The sequence below is a fragment of the Sinocyclocheilus grahami genome, unplaced genomic scaffold (genome assembly GCF_001515645.1).
Source record: "Sinocyclocheilus grahami isolate Dianchi unplaced genomic scaffold, SAMN03320097.WGS_v1.1 scaffold92.1, whole genome shotgun sequence".
NCBI lineage: Eukaryota > Metazoa > Chordata > Actinopteri > Cypriniformes > Cyprinidae > Sinocyclocheilus > Sinocyclocheilus grahami.
Genome location: NW_015505271.1, coordinates 390712 through 404991, shown reverse-complemented (window position 1 = coordinate 404991; position 14280 = coordinate 390712). Strand labels below are relative to the sequence as shown.

At 37.4% G+C, this 14280-nt stretch overlaps 1 protein-coding gene across 1 annotated transcript in view; it reads left to right on the top strand.

Moving 5' to 3' along the window:
* The window catches only part of LOC107587312 (vacuolar protein sorting-associated protein 37B-like), a 12269-nt gene extending 1495 nt beyond the window's left edge, over positions 1-10774 (top strand). The window contains exons 2-4 of the mRNA XM_016275029.1: positions 4451-4622; positions 9647-9729; positions 9870-10774. Coding sequence (XP_016130515.1) covers positions 4451-4622; positions 9647-9729; positions 9870-10379 — 765 coding nt within the window. The 3' untranslated portion in view covers positions 10380-10774. The remainder of the gene's footprint in view (positions 1-4450; positions 4623-9646; positions 9730-9869) is intronic.
* The last annotated feature ends 3506 nt before the right edge of the window (positions 10775-14280 follow it).

The following is a 14280-nucleotide window of genomic DNA, read 5'->3' as shown; positions in this document are numbered from 1 at the left end:
TGTGTGAGTGCGGGAATGGTGCTCCAGAAGATATATATATATATATATATATATATATATATATATATATATATATAGTAACATTTCATATGTAGACTGTAATTATCTGCCACATAAAACAATGGTTGCGGACCCGTTCACTGATCTACATGTCTTTTAGAAAGCGATGTGAATGTTATATGATGAATAGACCTATCCTTTTTAGTCAGATTTGGAGAGAACTAGCCTTGTGTAATCGGTGATGAGCAATGATTTGCTTTTCGCAAGCAAGAGTTGGTGTATTACCAAGAGAACTAGATTCAGTATTGTCTGTCAACATTAATGTGATTTCAGCTTTCTTTGTGTTAGACACTGATTTGCATATTTTGAGTGCTTGTTTGGGTATTAACTTTATTTAATACGTAGGACATCCCGGCACAGGCCGTGTAAAAGCTCAGAAGAACAAATGCTTCCTGACCTGCCAGCTGACATAGGCAGGTGTTTGAGAAACATGTGAAATCTCTCACCTCTTTCTGTTATGCACTCTGACACATGATCTCTAAACTGAAATGGCAGAAGTGCACCTGTTGAAAAGGGAGGACAATTAAATACTGTTCAGTGTTCCTCATGGCAGTCATAGGTTATTGAGTCACTAGAGGCGGCATGATGCAACGCATGTGTTTTTTTTTGTGTGTGTGTGTGTGTGTGTGATGTGTGACTCTGCGTTGTGTACAGCACAGCCCGAAACCTTTACCATTGACCCCTCTGATTATTAATAATTCCTTCTTTGGGGCTGTAACATGCCTCTGCTGCAGCAGTGATCATCACAAGGAGAGGCTTAAGGTGGAGTGACCTATATATCAAAGGCCAGCTGATTCAAATCAATTTGGGTATAACTAGCTTTAAGCCTCTTAACTGATTCTCAATGGTGAATCTTTTTTATATCCATATAAACAATTAGGTTTGTTGTCTAATTTCTGTGATTTGTATAGAACAGTTGTTCTTAACTTTTTCGACTTGAAGAATCCCCACCATGTGTTCGACTATGACTGAACCGCCCTAAAAGATTACAAGGTCTCTCCTTGAACACCTTTGGGATGAATTGAACTGTGAACCGGAACCCATAGCCTACCATCGGTGCCTGACTTCACTGATGCTCTTGTGTCTCAGTGGGAGAAAATCCCTCCATCCTTGTTTCAACATCTACTGGAAAATCTACTAGAAAGTGGGAGTTTTTATAGCTGCGAAGGGAGGACCAACTCCCTATTAATAGTTGTAGTTTTGGATTTAAATGAATGATTACATATGAGTGCGGTCTTTGGGTTTATGCATCTTTTTGGTCCTCTGGTGTTTTTGGATTGAATGCTTTTAACTTTTGTAATGATATGAGGGAAAAGTCCAGTGCCAGCAATTGCTGATGATCATTTCATCTTTGATATAGGGTTTACAAAACCTAGCTATTTTGACATTTAAAACCACAAACATATATCAGTTTTATTCCTACATAAGCTGGTGTAGCAATTAGCTTAGTGTAAAAGGCTACAAATAACAAATTTCAACAACATTATCCACTGTATTTTTCCTGTAAGAGCGGCCGCGGCCTTTTGTAAATTGAATGGGTCTGGCTTCCGGTGTCATCCACTTCCAGCTATTTTTAGCTGTACAATACAGCTTGTTTTGCTGCTTGACATTGCAAACTGGTGTGTCTTACCATATTATTTTAATGTATTATCTTAACTATGAACACACATGTTTGTAGTGCAATCGGTTTACTGCCCTTTGTTATACTTCTCGTTATTTCCCTACAGGGCTAATGAACCAGAAGTCTTGCACATTCACAGAAAATGGCTTACTTCCGCGTTGAAAAATAAGGTGGATATGACACACAAAATCTACATTAGATAGATCGCATTTGGAATTTGTTACAAACACTCGATGGTGGTTTGAAGTCAGACTTGAGTAAAGCGTACTATTAATTTTATAAATAGTATTATATAGCTTGATGCTAATGTTAGCTCTAATGCACCTGTTACCCTGCTGCAATTAAATTTCATGATGTATTCAGTCAAAAGAATTTACATAAGGTTGTAAGAACATTTTTGTTTTCTAGAAAGACACTTTATAATAAGTGGACCAGGAGACTACAAGGACTGGAAAAAGATTTTCAATTTCATGTTGTTTATGTTCACCTACACTGCAAAAGGACCCCGTTTAGCTCTTATGTTGTATTTAATTTAATGTTCAACAGGTTTGTTTTGGTAAAATTTTACTTGATAATTGTCGTTTTCTTCAATCATCTAATAATTAGAACACCTAACACACATTGCGTGTAAAAAGTGTTTGTTTCAGCCAGTTGAACGGTGGGTATAATGTGTGCACATGATCAGGATAGTACCACCTCCGCCTCATTTTGAGCCAGGAAAAACTCTGTATATGCTAATCTGTCAAAGTTTGGAAAGTAATGTACATGAGTTATAGATTTAACCTTCACTTTCCACTGCCCACATAACCATGTTATTTACGCTTATCTTGAAATGTACCTGACAGTTTACTCTGTCACCTGGAGCTGCAGCATGATGCTGTGAGAAATTAAAAAAACTGTCAAGTGAAAATATTTACTCTACTTGTCTAGTGATATTTACTTGTCATTGTGACATAGTTTTTTGTTTTTCACAAGGTATGACACAATAAATTCTCTTTCTGACATTTTTTTGATTGTCTATTAATTTACACTACCGTTCAAAGTTTGGGGTCAGTATGATGTTTTCTTAGAAGTCTCTTATGTTCATCAAGTGTGCATTTATTTGATCAAAAATACAGTAAAATCAGAAATATATTTTTAAATAGTATTAAACCGAAAACCGAAAAAGAGGAAACCAAGGCCGAAAAACGAAAACCGAAACACCGAAAGAAATTATGCCAATTATTAGTACCATTGCATTTATGGCTATGACTGTGTACTAACTTTACTAAAATCAAGGCATTGCAATTGCATAAATTAATATTAAAGTTTCAAAGAATAAATCAATTACAAATTATGGAAATATTTATTTAGCACATTGCACAGTATAAAATAAAATTCAAACTAAAATGTTTAACTTGACCCCACTCATGTGTACATTAAATAATAATGTACAGGCCTACTGGCCTGCAGAAAGGTTTTAAAATGAAATGTTCTCTCATAAAAACAAAGTGCATTTAGGTCAAGTACATTTAACATTTTTCTCTGTAGGACTACTACAAGAAAGTGCATTCAGAACAAGTGCAACTGCTTAAAGATACAACAATATTTTCTCTGTAGGCCTTCAACATAATAGTGTATCAAAACAAAGACTGCCATAGCCCATATGTTAACCGTAGAACTTTAACAACAACAAATGCACCAAGAATTGCAGATGTGCAAAGTGGATAATAAATATTTAAACACTAGACAAGCACATTCTACTTCTTGAGGTAAAGTGGCAGGGTTTTCTTGATGAAAAGTAGCTTCTCTGCTTTATCACAGTGAAGTCTGTTCCTCTTCTCATCGAGAACATGAGCTGCTGCACTGAACAGTCTCTCGCTGTCAGTGCTTGTGCACGGAGCAGACAAGTACTCGTGTGCCATCTTTGTATGTATGTATCACACTCATATCACATCTAGTTGTTTTGGATAAGAATTAGGGATGCACCGAATATTCGGCGTTTTCCTTTTCTGTGCCGCGTTCCTCTCATATTCAGCGTAGCGATCGGAATGTTTGGATTTCAGGTGATAAATTAAACCCGACGTGGAGAAAGTCTTTGCAGATGCACCCCCTCTTGAAATTTCGGCATTACATGTTTTGCAAATCGCTGTCCGTGGGTCTTTCTCAGATACACTGAAATACGTCCACACCGCAGACATGTTGCTTCAGACAAGCACGTGCAGGTCGCGGTTTCTGTTTGCGTCATCACAACATTTCGGCCGTATTGTTTCGGTGATAAAAGTCTTTCGGCCGAAAACCGAAAATGCCCTTTTGGGCCATTTTCGGCCGAAAATTTTCGGTGGCCGAATATTCGGTGCATCCCTAATATATATTTTAATGTAATTTATTCCTGTGATGCCAAAGCTCTTCAGTGTCACATGATCTTTCAAAAATCATTCTAATATGCTGTTTGGTGTTCAAGAAACTTTTTTAAAAATTATTATTATTATTATAGCAATGTTGAAAACATTTTTGTGAAAATATTTTTTTGTGGAAACTGTGACCGTTTTTTTTTTCAAGATTTTCAAAAAACAGCATTTATTTGGAATATAATTTTTTTTGTAAAAATGTAAAAGTCTTAACTGTCATTTTTGATCAATGTAATGCGTCCTTGGTGAATGAAGGTGTTAAATTCTTTCAAAAAAATATCTTACTGATCAAAAACTTTTAAATGGTAATCTATGTCAAAATCCATATATATATATACTCACTGTTTATTGAGTTAACAATTTCCTTCTGTGTTCTCAGATTAAAGGACTACAGCAGAACAAGGAGATGACCCTGGCTAGTAACCGTCATCTTGCTGAGCAGAACCTTAAACTCCAACCCAGACTTGACCACCTAAAGAATGAACTGACCAGGCGGTACCGGAGCCTACAGGAGCTGTTTGAGGCCTATCAACTGCGCAAGTCCACTCTAGGTAAAATACTTACTTACTTAATACTGGGATTAAAATGCAATTTCCTTTGTTTCTCTGCCTTTCTGTGGAGCATATGTCCCTTACAATAACTCTTACAAACTTATGTCCTTTATTTATGTGCCTGGGACTATTTCTACCATATGTAACTTTGAAAAGCTGCAGTGGAAGCAATGCAAACGTGTGATGCGTCCCTATAGGCTTTAACATGTTTATGTTGTTGTGGTGTGTGAACTTGGTAATCTTTTCCAGGTATAAGTTAACTCTCTGAAGGGCCTGTTTTTCAGGTTTTACGTGTAATTTTCACAAACTCTTAGGCTTTGTGCACCACTTCCCCCTATATGTCTCTCTCTTTTCATGGAAACAGAAGGCAGAACTAAATGATAGCAGATGACTGTCAGAGCTGAAAAGGATCTGTGACTTTAAAGAGAGCAGGGAACGGTATTCAGCATCCCTCCATGCCTCTCTGAACTGTGTGTGTGTGTGCTGATATTAGGGCTGTGACGGTATGGGATTTTTCTTGCACTGAATGGTTAAACACTGGCAAGAATTAAAAAGTAATGCAATTTATAAACTTTAGTGACGATGTGACACTGCCTCGATTGTGCAAGTGACAATTACTGTGTCAACTGTGCAGCGTGCAGCTCACTTATAGTGCAGACACGATGCGTGGTGATTTGAAGTCATTTGCGTATTTTGAGAAAGAAAGAGTGCGCGCGCGGTGATTCACTCACGCTGTTTGTGAAATTACGTCTCGCTTTTTTCACCTTTTTCAAAGGTTTTCAAATTACTTTAGAAGTTATTTAATGAAGAAATATGAAGGTGAGTACCTCACCTTCAGCATTATAATTATTTTACCCGCGCCGGACAGAGACTGACAGTGCCGCTGCATGTCATGCCAAACCTCTCACGGCAGCGTCATCAGCTTAAGATCGTTTTTTTGAGATCTGCCTTTTAGGGTGCTTTGTTCTGAAACGGGGATTAAAATGATTACAATGTTGCTTTTTATTATTGGTGCGGTTCGCTTTCACATGGCAAAGTTTCTAAAGGGACCAAATTTGTTAACACAAGTCACGCGAGAGTAAACTGTTGTCTCATTGGTCAAAGTTCCATGGTTTATTTTCCGGGATTCCACTTAGCTGTCACAGCTGTCATCCGTCAGGATTTTTTTTGTAGTTGTTCTTATATTAGACCGCCGATCAAACATCCCAACACGATTATTGGCCAATAGTGATCGGTAGCCGATCAATCGGAGCACCCCTACTGTATATTAAAATAATTCAATAACATTCTTTCTTAAATTATAATTCATGCATTTAGTTAAAAAGTCACCCACATTCAGTATTTTAGTATGCATAAATATCAAGATGTATATCAATTATTGTAAAAAGGCTAAAAAAATTAGATTTAGATAATAAACAAATATATATTAATTGAAAGTGAAATAGTAGTCCTCTGAATGTGGGCAATTTATGTGTCAATAAATACCAAGTTGAATATAAAATATTGTTAAAAGACTAAAAAAAAATTATTTATTTACACAATAAATAAATAAATCTTTTAATGTATTTAATTATTTATTTAAAAGATGTGGCTGAGCCTTATAGTGTAGCAGTATTAAATTTCAGATCGAGATGAGTTTTCCAGTGAAACTGACTTTTGTGTACATTTATCTTTCACTTTTCACTTCCAGCCCTTCACATCAGAGTACCACCCCCCTTGAGGTCTAGTTTCTGTTTGTTATTTTTGTGTAGATGATATAAACATGATGAGCTGTCGTCTGTGTACAGATGAAGAGAAAGATAGTGGCTTTGGTGAAGTAGGTTACCCACTTTCCCAGGCTGGGGTGGTTATGTGTCCCAGATAAGGATTAACTGAATCTGAGCAGCAATAGCAGTAGCAGCAGCAGTGGCTGTGCATCTGGCCAGTCAGCCGTTCACTTGACCCAGATAAACAAAAGCCCTAGTCTTCAGGCTAAATTGTGTGGTGAGGATCCTGTGTGTACATTAACCCTCCGCCACCCCCATTCCCAAAGCTGAGCCATAACAACGGAGAAGCTCCATGGGGATGTTTCAGCGTGACGGTCCATTTCGGTTGCTGCTGTGGAGCTGATCTCTGGAGTAACAGTGTGGCTTTGTGCCCCGAGCAATGTCAGAAACAGGGCTTGGAGAGGGGGAAGGAGTATGCCCACACAAACACGGACACACACATTCAGTATTTTCTCTTTGTCTGCTCACACACTTGCACAGAGCACAAAGTAAGCCGGGCTGGCTGTAGACCGATGGCACTCTCATGATCTGCGGGATGTTTCGCAATGAAATACAAGCATTGCATTGTGGGATACAGTATTTCATGCAGTATGCTTTGTTGTATAATGTTTATTTAGGCAAATATAAATTTGCATATTGTGCCCATTTTAGAAAGTAGTCTATTGTAGTATGGTATTATGTGCATGTGTACTTCACCAAAGTCTGATTGGGAAATGGAAGAGAACAGGCAAACTGATGATTCATTCTGCATAAAAACTGTTTTATTCTGAACAGAAGTTTTTAATTGCTCTGCAATTCACATTTGAAATGGTAAATAAGGCAAAAGTAATGAAGTGGGTACTTGCTAACTTGGAAAAACAGATCTCATTCAGGTGGCCACACCTTCCTGTCTCTAAATCAGCCAAAACATCACAACCTGTTTCATCCGGAGTTTAGTGTGTTACTTTATCCCACAGTAATAGGACATTAATGTATTAAACACAAACCTTTATTTAAAAGGCCTTGCTCTCCCTTTCTTTCCTGCTCCACTTTCATCCGTCATCATAAGAGGAACAGTTTTTAGATTGTGTTTACTGTCAATCTCAGTTTGTTGTCAAAGCATGCAGATCTCTATTCGAGTACACTGATTCACACAGTTGATAAGTCTGTAACTGATTCTGTTGTGTTATATGTGCAAGAGAAACAAGTGCACAGCTGTCAAAGACTAGTTAGCTGGTGAAGTGGATCTGCTTACTATAGAGTTAACAAAAGTTATCATGAGTATGGTAATGTTTGAAGCGGGCGTCATAATAGTTGACAGTAGACCTGGAAGATTTTAAAAAGAGCGGCTCATTCATAAATCCATAAGATCGTACCTTCCTGCTGTGGACATACTGATGTGAATTTTTGCTCATGAAAGACAATACTAAATCATTAAAAATATCCCCGTATTACCCCTATAGCCGCCATCTTGTGTCATTCACACATCATATTACAGTTAAAGTGAGCAGATCTTCAAACCAAGAAAGGGGACAGGGACTACCACTTTACAGTATTTAATACAGGAACACACACATATATGTAAAACTATTCGATTATTTTTTTATTCCATGCTAAACAATTTCACTTGGATTGGGGTGAGATGTGAAGTTCAAAAAGTATAAGACTTTTCCTTGAATGTCAACTGCATGTAGAATAATATGAGTTACAGCTTGACATTTTTCAAGTGAGGTAGGGTGTGTCATTTACATATTTTAACTCGAATTATTCACAAACTGTAACCTAAAATGAATTCAACAGTTAACAATTAAATCCAAATACACGTTTCATGACAATAGAAACACTGGCTCACAACACCACTAAACATGGAAGAGTACAGAGCTGAAAAGACGTGGTGATAAACAAGGTGAATAGCAGTAGATATTGCTGTTTTTGAGCTGATCTGAGAACAATTTTGATTAGCAGTATGTCAGCCAATCATAAGTATCAGCCGACTATTTACGAACAAGCAATGTTATAGCCCGTCATTCGAAAGAGGACAGAAAGTAGGCATTGGTCTTATCGATTATAATGGGAGCATTCGGGTTTTGTTGCATCTCTCATTTGCAGTCTGTGCTGGCTAATGTAATTAATTACAGAACTTCTAAACTGCTACCAGGAAAACAAAAAGCATATTTTGTTGGTGTCTGCAATTGAGAGTTGCAATGATAAATTGTAAATGACAGCTTACAGTGTTTAATTTGATCTGATTTGTTAAGAAACACACATAATTAATGAGCAGTGTCCAGTGTTGTAGTTCGGTATTAATGTGGTAAACATGGCAAGAGCAGCCTATTAAGTGGTTGGACAACATGTCGAATTATGTATGGTCTAATACAACAACAGTACATAATGACACTTTTGTAAGTTGCCTCTGCCGGGAAAATAAATGTAAATAGATGTAAATCGGTAAAGGGAGTGGCCATAGGTAATGAATTACAAGCTATCAAAGTGCTGTGTGAGATGTCCCGACAGTCTTAATCCATGATTGAATCAAAGCTTATATTGATTCTTTTATTCTGCAGACTTACTACTTGCTCGTATGTGTTTATTTATGTATTCCATTATAGTTATACAGTATTGGTTTGTGATCTTAAATCTCTTTTTGTTCTCAAATTCATTTTCCTCCTTGTTTTGAGCTATGTCTGTTAAGTGTAGAATATTACACATTTCTCTCTTGATAATGAATGGCTGTAATGTAAGATGTTTTGTAATTTAAGCAAACATTAAATAGATTTCTGATGCAAGTGTCTGTTGACCTCTGAGAATTTCTGACAGGCGTGTCCAGTTGTACTGTGAAATCTGAAGCCACGGCTCCTGAACTGAAAGGTGAAACACACCCTGTTGATGCCTTGGCATGCACATTGAGTTGGCACGTTTATATTGCTGCCTTTGATGTTGCACTACGGCTAAAGCCAAAAGATGCTACTTTCCTTCATCCCTAACATGTTTCATACCTTTTCAGACTAAAACAAGTTTCCTAAATTCCTACATTATCATTTCAATATCAGATAATATCTTGTTTACATGTACGTTAATGCATTTGGCAGACGCTTTTATCCAAAGCGACTTGCATTGAATTCTTGGGTTCTTGCTTTCTTAGAGAATTGAACTCATGACCGTGGCATTACCAACACCTTGCGCTACTGCTTCAGCTACTGGAAAGCAGTGATTAATTGTCATAATTTTTCAAACATCATAATTATAACACATTTTGCTTTTCTTTCTGTCCCATCACAGACGACAGATCTGGAAACACTCCCTTGGACACATTGCTCGCACTCCTACAAGCAGAAGGGGCCAAAATCGAGGAAGAAACTGAGGTACCTCCATTATCATAAAGCCTTAACACTTTTTTGAAGTTGCACTAGATATCTGCTGAGGATTGTTCAACATCTGATGTACTCATTAGTCAGTGATCATGCTATTACTTCTCTCTTTTTTCCCCTCCTTTTCGAATCAGAACATGGCCGATTCACTCCTTGATGGTGCGACCACCCTGGACACATTCATTGACGAGTATCAGAGTAAGAGGAACCTGGCGCACATAAGGAGAGTCAAGATAGAGAAGCTCCAGGAAATGGTGCTGAAGGGACACCACATGGCCCCGGTTGCACCTCAGCCCTCTCGCTCTCAGGACCTTCCCTCCAGGCCAGCCGCTCTCCATATAGACGTCAATGGTTCCCCCATGCCAATGCCCCGGCGGGCTCCTCCTCTTCCCCCTGTTAAAGTCACCCAAACTCCTCCTGCTCAGCCTACCGCAGCCGCCTCCTACCCTCCTACCTCTCCATTCGCACCGACCTCTCCATTCACTCCCACTTCTCCATACCCCCCTATTCCCCCTAGAGTAGGAAACATGCCACCCGTTCTTAACCAGGGATACCCCAACATGTACATGCAGCAATATGCCCCACCTGTGCCCCAGAGACCCCCTCCACGTATGGCACCCCAGCCAGGCTTCATCATGCAGTGAGCAAGGGACATTACGGTCTAAGGAGAAAAAAACTAAATGCACACTAGACATTAATTCAAGTCTTTTGTAGGTCCTTCAAGCTGCATGTTATAAAATATTGTGCGCCAAGTTGGAGTCTTGTCAAGTGTAAAATTAACAGGACTTTTCTGCAATCAAAGGGGCATCTGCAACAGGATCTTCAGTTTGCACTTTAGAATACTTATGTATTTGATCAGTCATGGCTGGTTATGAGTCATGCTGTTCCCGTTCTGCCCTTCTCAGTAGCGTTAGATCAAGTAAAACAGTTTTACATGAGCCTCAGTGGCTTCCATGCATAATGAAGATATCAAAGTTCAAGAACAGGCGCTCTTTTAGGCCGTCTAGACAGTAAGGCTGCACGATTAATCGAAATTAAATCGCAAAGGTGATAAATCGCGATTAGGCAGAAGCTGCGATTGTCATGCGTATCTTTCAGTGAAGCACGGTTCTGTGATCAGCAGTAAATCTCCATCCAAATGCCAGAGGGTGCTCTTGCGCTGAAACTCCAAATACACCCCACAGAAGAAATCAGGAATAAACAAGATTTAACTGCTTTCATTGATTCAACATGACTAATAAACACAGGACTACGACAATATATGGTTTATCTGAGTTCGTCTTATTATAATTTTTATTATAAAAAAAAAGTATATAATGATGCAATGCTAATCAACATAGCCTTTATCGCTGCTAATTCTATGAAATATGTTGCGTGCCTTATTCTGTGTAAGAAGCCACATCATCTCACAGAAGGATTTATTTCAAACACTCTACTGATGTTATGAAGTGAGTTTGGAGTAAAAACATGTTATTAAATGTGGTATTTTCACATGCTTTCAGATGGAGCAGCATTTACTTCACAGAGCCGTAGTTCACTGACAAGCTACACAAACAGCTTTCATAATCGCAGAACGATTTCTTTGATTTTATTATCACGCGATTGTCGTCTGCGATTATGAACGCGATTTTGCGTAGCTTGTCAGTGAACTACGGCTCTGTGTACTGTAGTAAATGCTGCTCCATCTGAAAGCACGTTATGGAGATTTACTACTAATCACAGAACCGGCTTTACCGACAAGATGCACATGACAATTGCATTCGATTAATCGTGCAGCCCTACTAGACAGAAATATGAATTTCTGTTTGAGTTGTCAAGTTCATGCTAGTATGTCAGTTCAACCACTTTAATAACTTCTGACATTTCATACCTGAAAAAGCTGCTTTAACAAAAAGGTAATGCCTATGCAAACAGACTGAGACCGAACTGTGCTGAGCTTTTTTGGGGGGGGGGGAACAAAACAATTTTTTGCTCTTCAGGTTTTCTCAGACCTGCAGCCAAATATGCTATTTGTTTTTCCAGTGGATCCAGTTTTGTGCTGGTAGCAGTAAAACAGATTTAATATAAATCTGAGTGGTACTGATGTGATGAATGAGACTGGGTTATGGAGAGGGGCTTTATGTCTCAGATACAAGCAAATTCGCGCTAATGGATGGAGTTTATTGGCTAGAATTTGAAAGGAGTGAAAGTGAATGGTAGTATGTGTGGAAAAACATGTGCAAATCTTTTTTTTAGGCTTAAGTGTGAACATTTGTGAAGCATACGTGCTTATGCCGTCATTACCGTGCATACTTAAACTGTCGCTGATGCATAATTTACCATTTTAATGTTTATATCTAACACCATAATCCTCCTTGTGTTTATTTTTGCCATCTGGTGTGAAGATGTTCATTGGAGATGTGTTTCCTTTCCATAAGCCCATACATTTTAATTGATATTTAATATATTCAAACTAATATAGCCATACCATATAACTTTTTTCACCCATAAGTTTAGTGGTAAAATTGGACTTACCTACACCGTCTGGTCTGTTACATATCATATCTTGTTTTCTATCCTTAATATGTAGTATAACCTTTATTCGTGCCTTTTGTTTTCACCCTGGATCTGTTTTCAGTGTCTGTTCATGTGTCTGCCTCTGAAATAGCCACTTTGTGCCTATGCTGGGTATTAAGATGAAGACTTGTTCACTGTGGTGAGGAGTGTGTTTGTGCTTCGTATTACTCCTTGCCTTCCTGTTCTATAGCAAATTTATTAATGTTTGGAAATGTATTTTTCTAAATATATGCTGTTTACACAGGTATATTTTTACAAGTGCCCTTTACCTAAATATCAATTGTTTATGATTTACAAGTTAGAGCCATAATTACGTTGCTTCAAATTCAGGAAGTTGACATGATAGAAACATTGTTTGGATGAATTCCTCTCTTTAATCACTGGTGCTACTACATTCATTTAATGAGCTGAACCCAGATGATGTTACTATGCAGGCTCTATTTGAATTAAATCACTCCATGTTTGTCAGACTTGGGTTGGGTATCTGCTTTATTATGTTGATGCTGATGAGCACCAGATCAAGAGGTGGAATTATCTGGGTTCCTCATGAATCAGGCTGTATTATGTTTAGACATTGACTAAATACCTGTGAAAACTATTATTTACTATGACAGGAATGCCAACAATCTAGAAAAATCAGCTTCCAAAATGGTTTGTTTGTGTGTATCAGCATGGTCTTTTCTTAGAAATGACAATGATCACCAGGCTTGTAAAAGGTAACTCAGCTGTATGAGTTTGCTGGCAATAAAATAGTGTTTTGTACTTTCCTAATGTAAAATATGCAGACTAAGTGTTAGGTAATGTCTAGGTAAAGTTGTAGACACGGTAAATGGAACTGACATCTCTATTTTAAAGATAATAAATGATATCCCATCACTTTTTTGTGAGTTCAACCTCCATGTATTTTAATCAGGAATGAGGGTTATGTTATTTTTAATTATTGAAAATACAATATAGTTCCATGTATAAATCTAACAAAGAATTTGACTCCCCCTAGTGGATGCAAGTGAGTACACAAAGTAGTGTCATCCTCTGAACCTTTTCGACTTGGGTTTTCCTGTTGCAATTATGACAAAGCTGCTTGTTTTCTTACCTTTTTATTATCAGACAAGATAGATTAACTGAGCATATTAATAATAATTTAATAATTTGTCATCATACAGCACAAAGTTTGCTGAGGCCCCCTAGTTGCCCCTAGTTGAGCCACGTTTTGCAGTTAAAGTGAATCTTTCCATTTTATGAATGGTTTAATGCTCTTAGGATAGAGGAAAATTAGCAGTGATGTGATATTCATGTATTTTTGCTAAAAAAAATTGGGTGCATGCAGTTGCTAATGGTGCTGAAATATTGTTTACCAGTTAAACAGCTGATTTTTGCACACATTGAGAGTTTACAATCAATTATAACTAATTAATTATACAACTAACAAGTGTTTATACAATAAATGTAGTGGGTTTGCATTATATTTAGTAACCACTATGCATATACAGTAGGTAAATGATTTTTATAATTTACAGCTTTTGCTAACGCTGAAAAATAATTTTCTAAAATATTATGAGACGAACACTTTCCTATATTTTTTATAAATCTGACACACATGTGAGAAAAATAAAAACACAAAATTATTGCACTTGACTAGTTTAGATTTAATTGTAATCAAATTTATTGAACATTTAATTTTCATTTGATTAAACATACTAATTTAAGAGCACATTGACAGCCACCCCCCAAAAAATTAATTTGGTAAAAAATGTAAATTAGAAAAAAACGTAAAATCTTTTTATTTGAATTTAAATAATCATTTCATCACTCACGTGCTTTCCCATGGGTGCCCTGGTCCAATTTGAAAAATAGTGATCACTACAAAAACCACTTTAAATGACCTTTGACCCCAAGAAAAATTCAAACTCATGCAAATGCTTTTGAATTTTTTTTTTTTCTTTACCCATTCATGGCCTGAAGTGTGCTGCACATAAAATGACACATGAT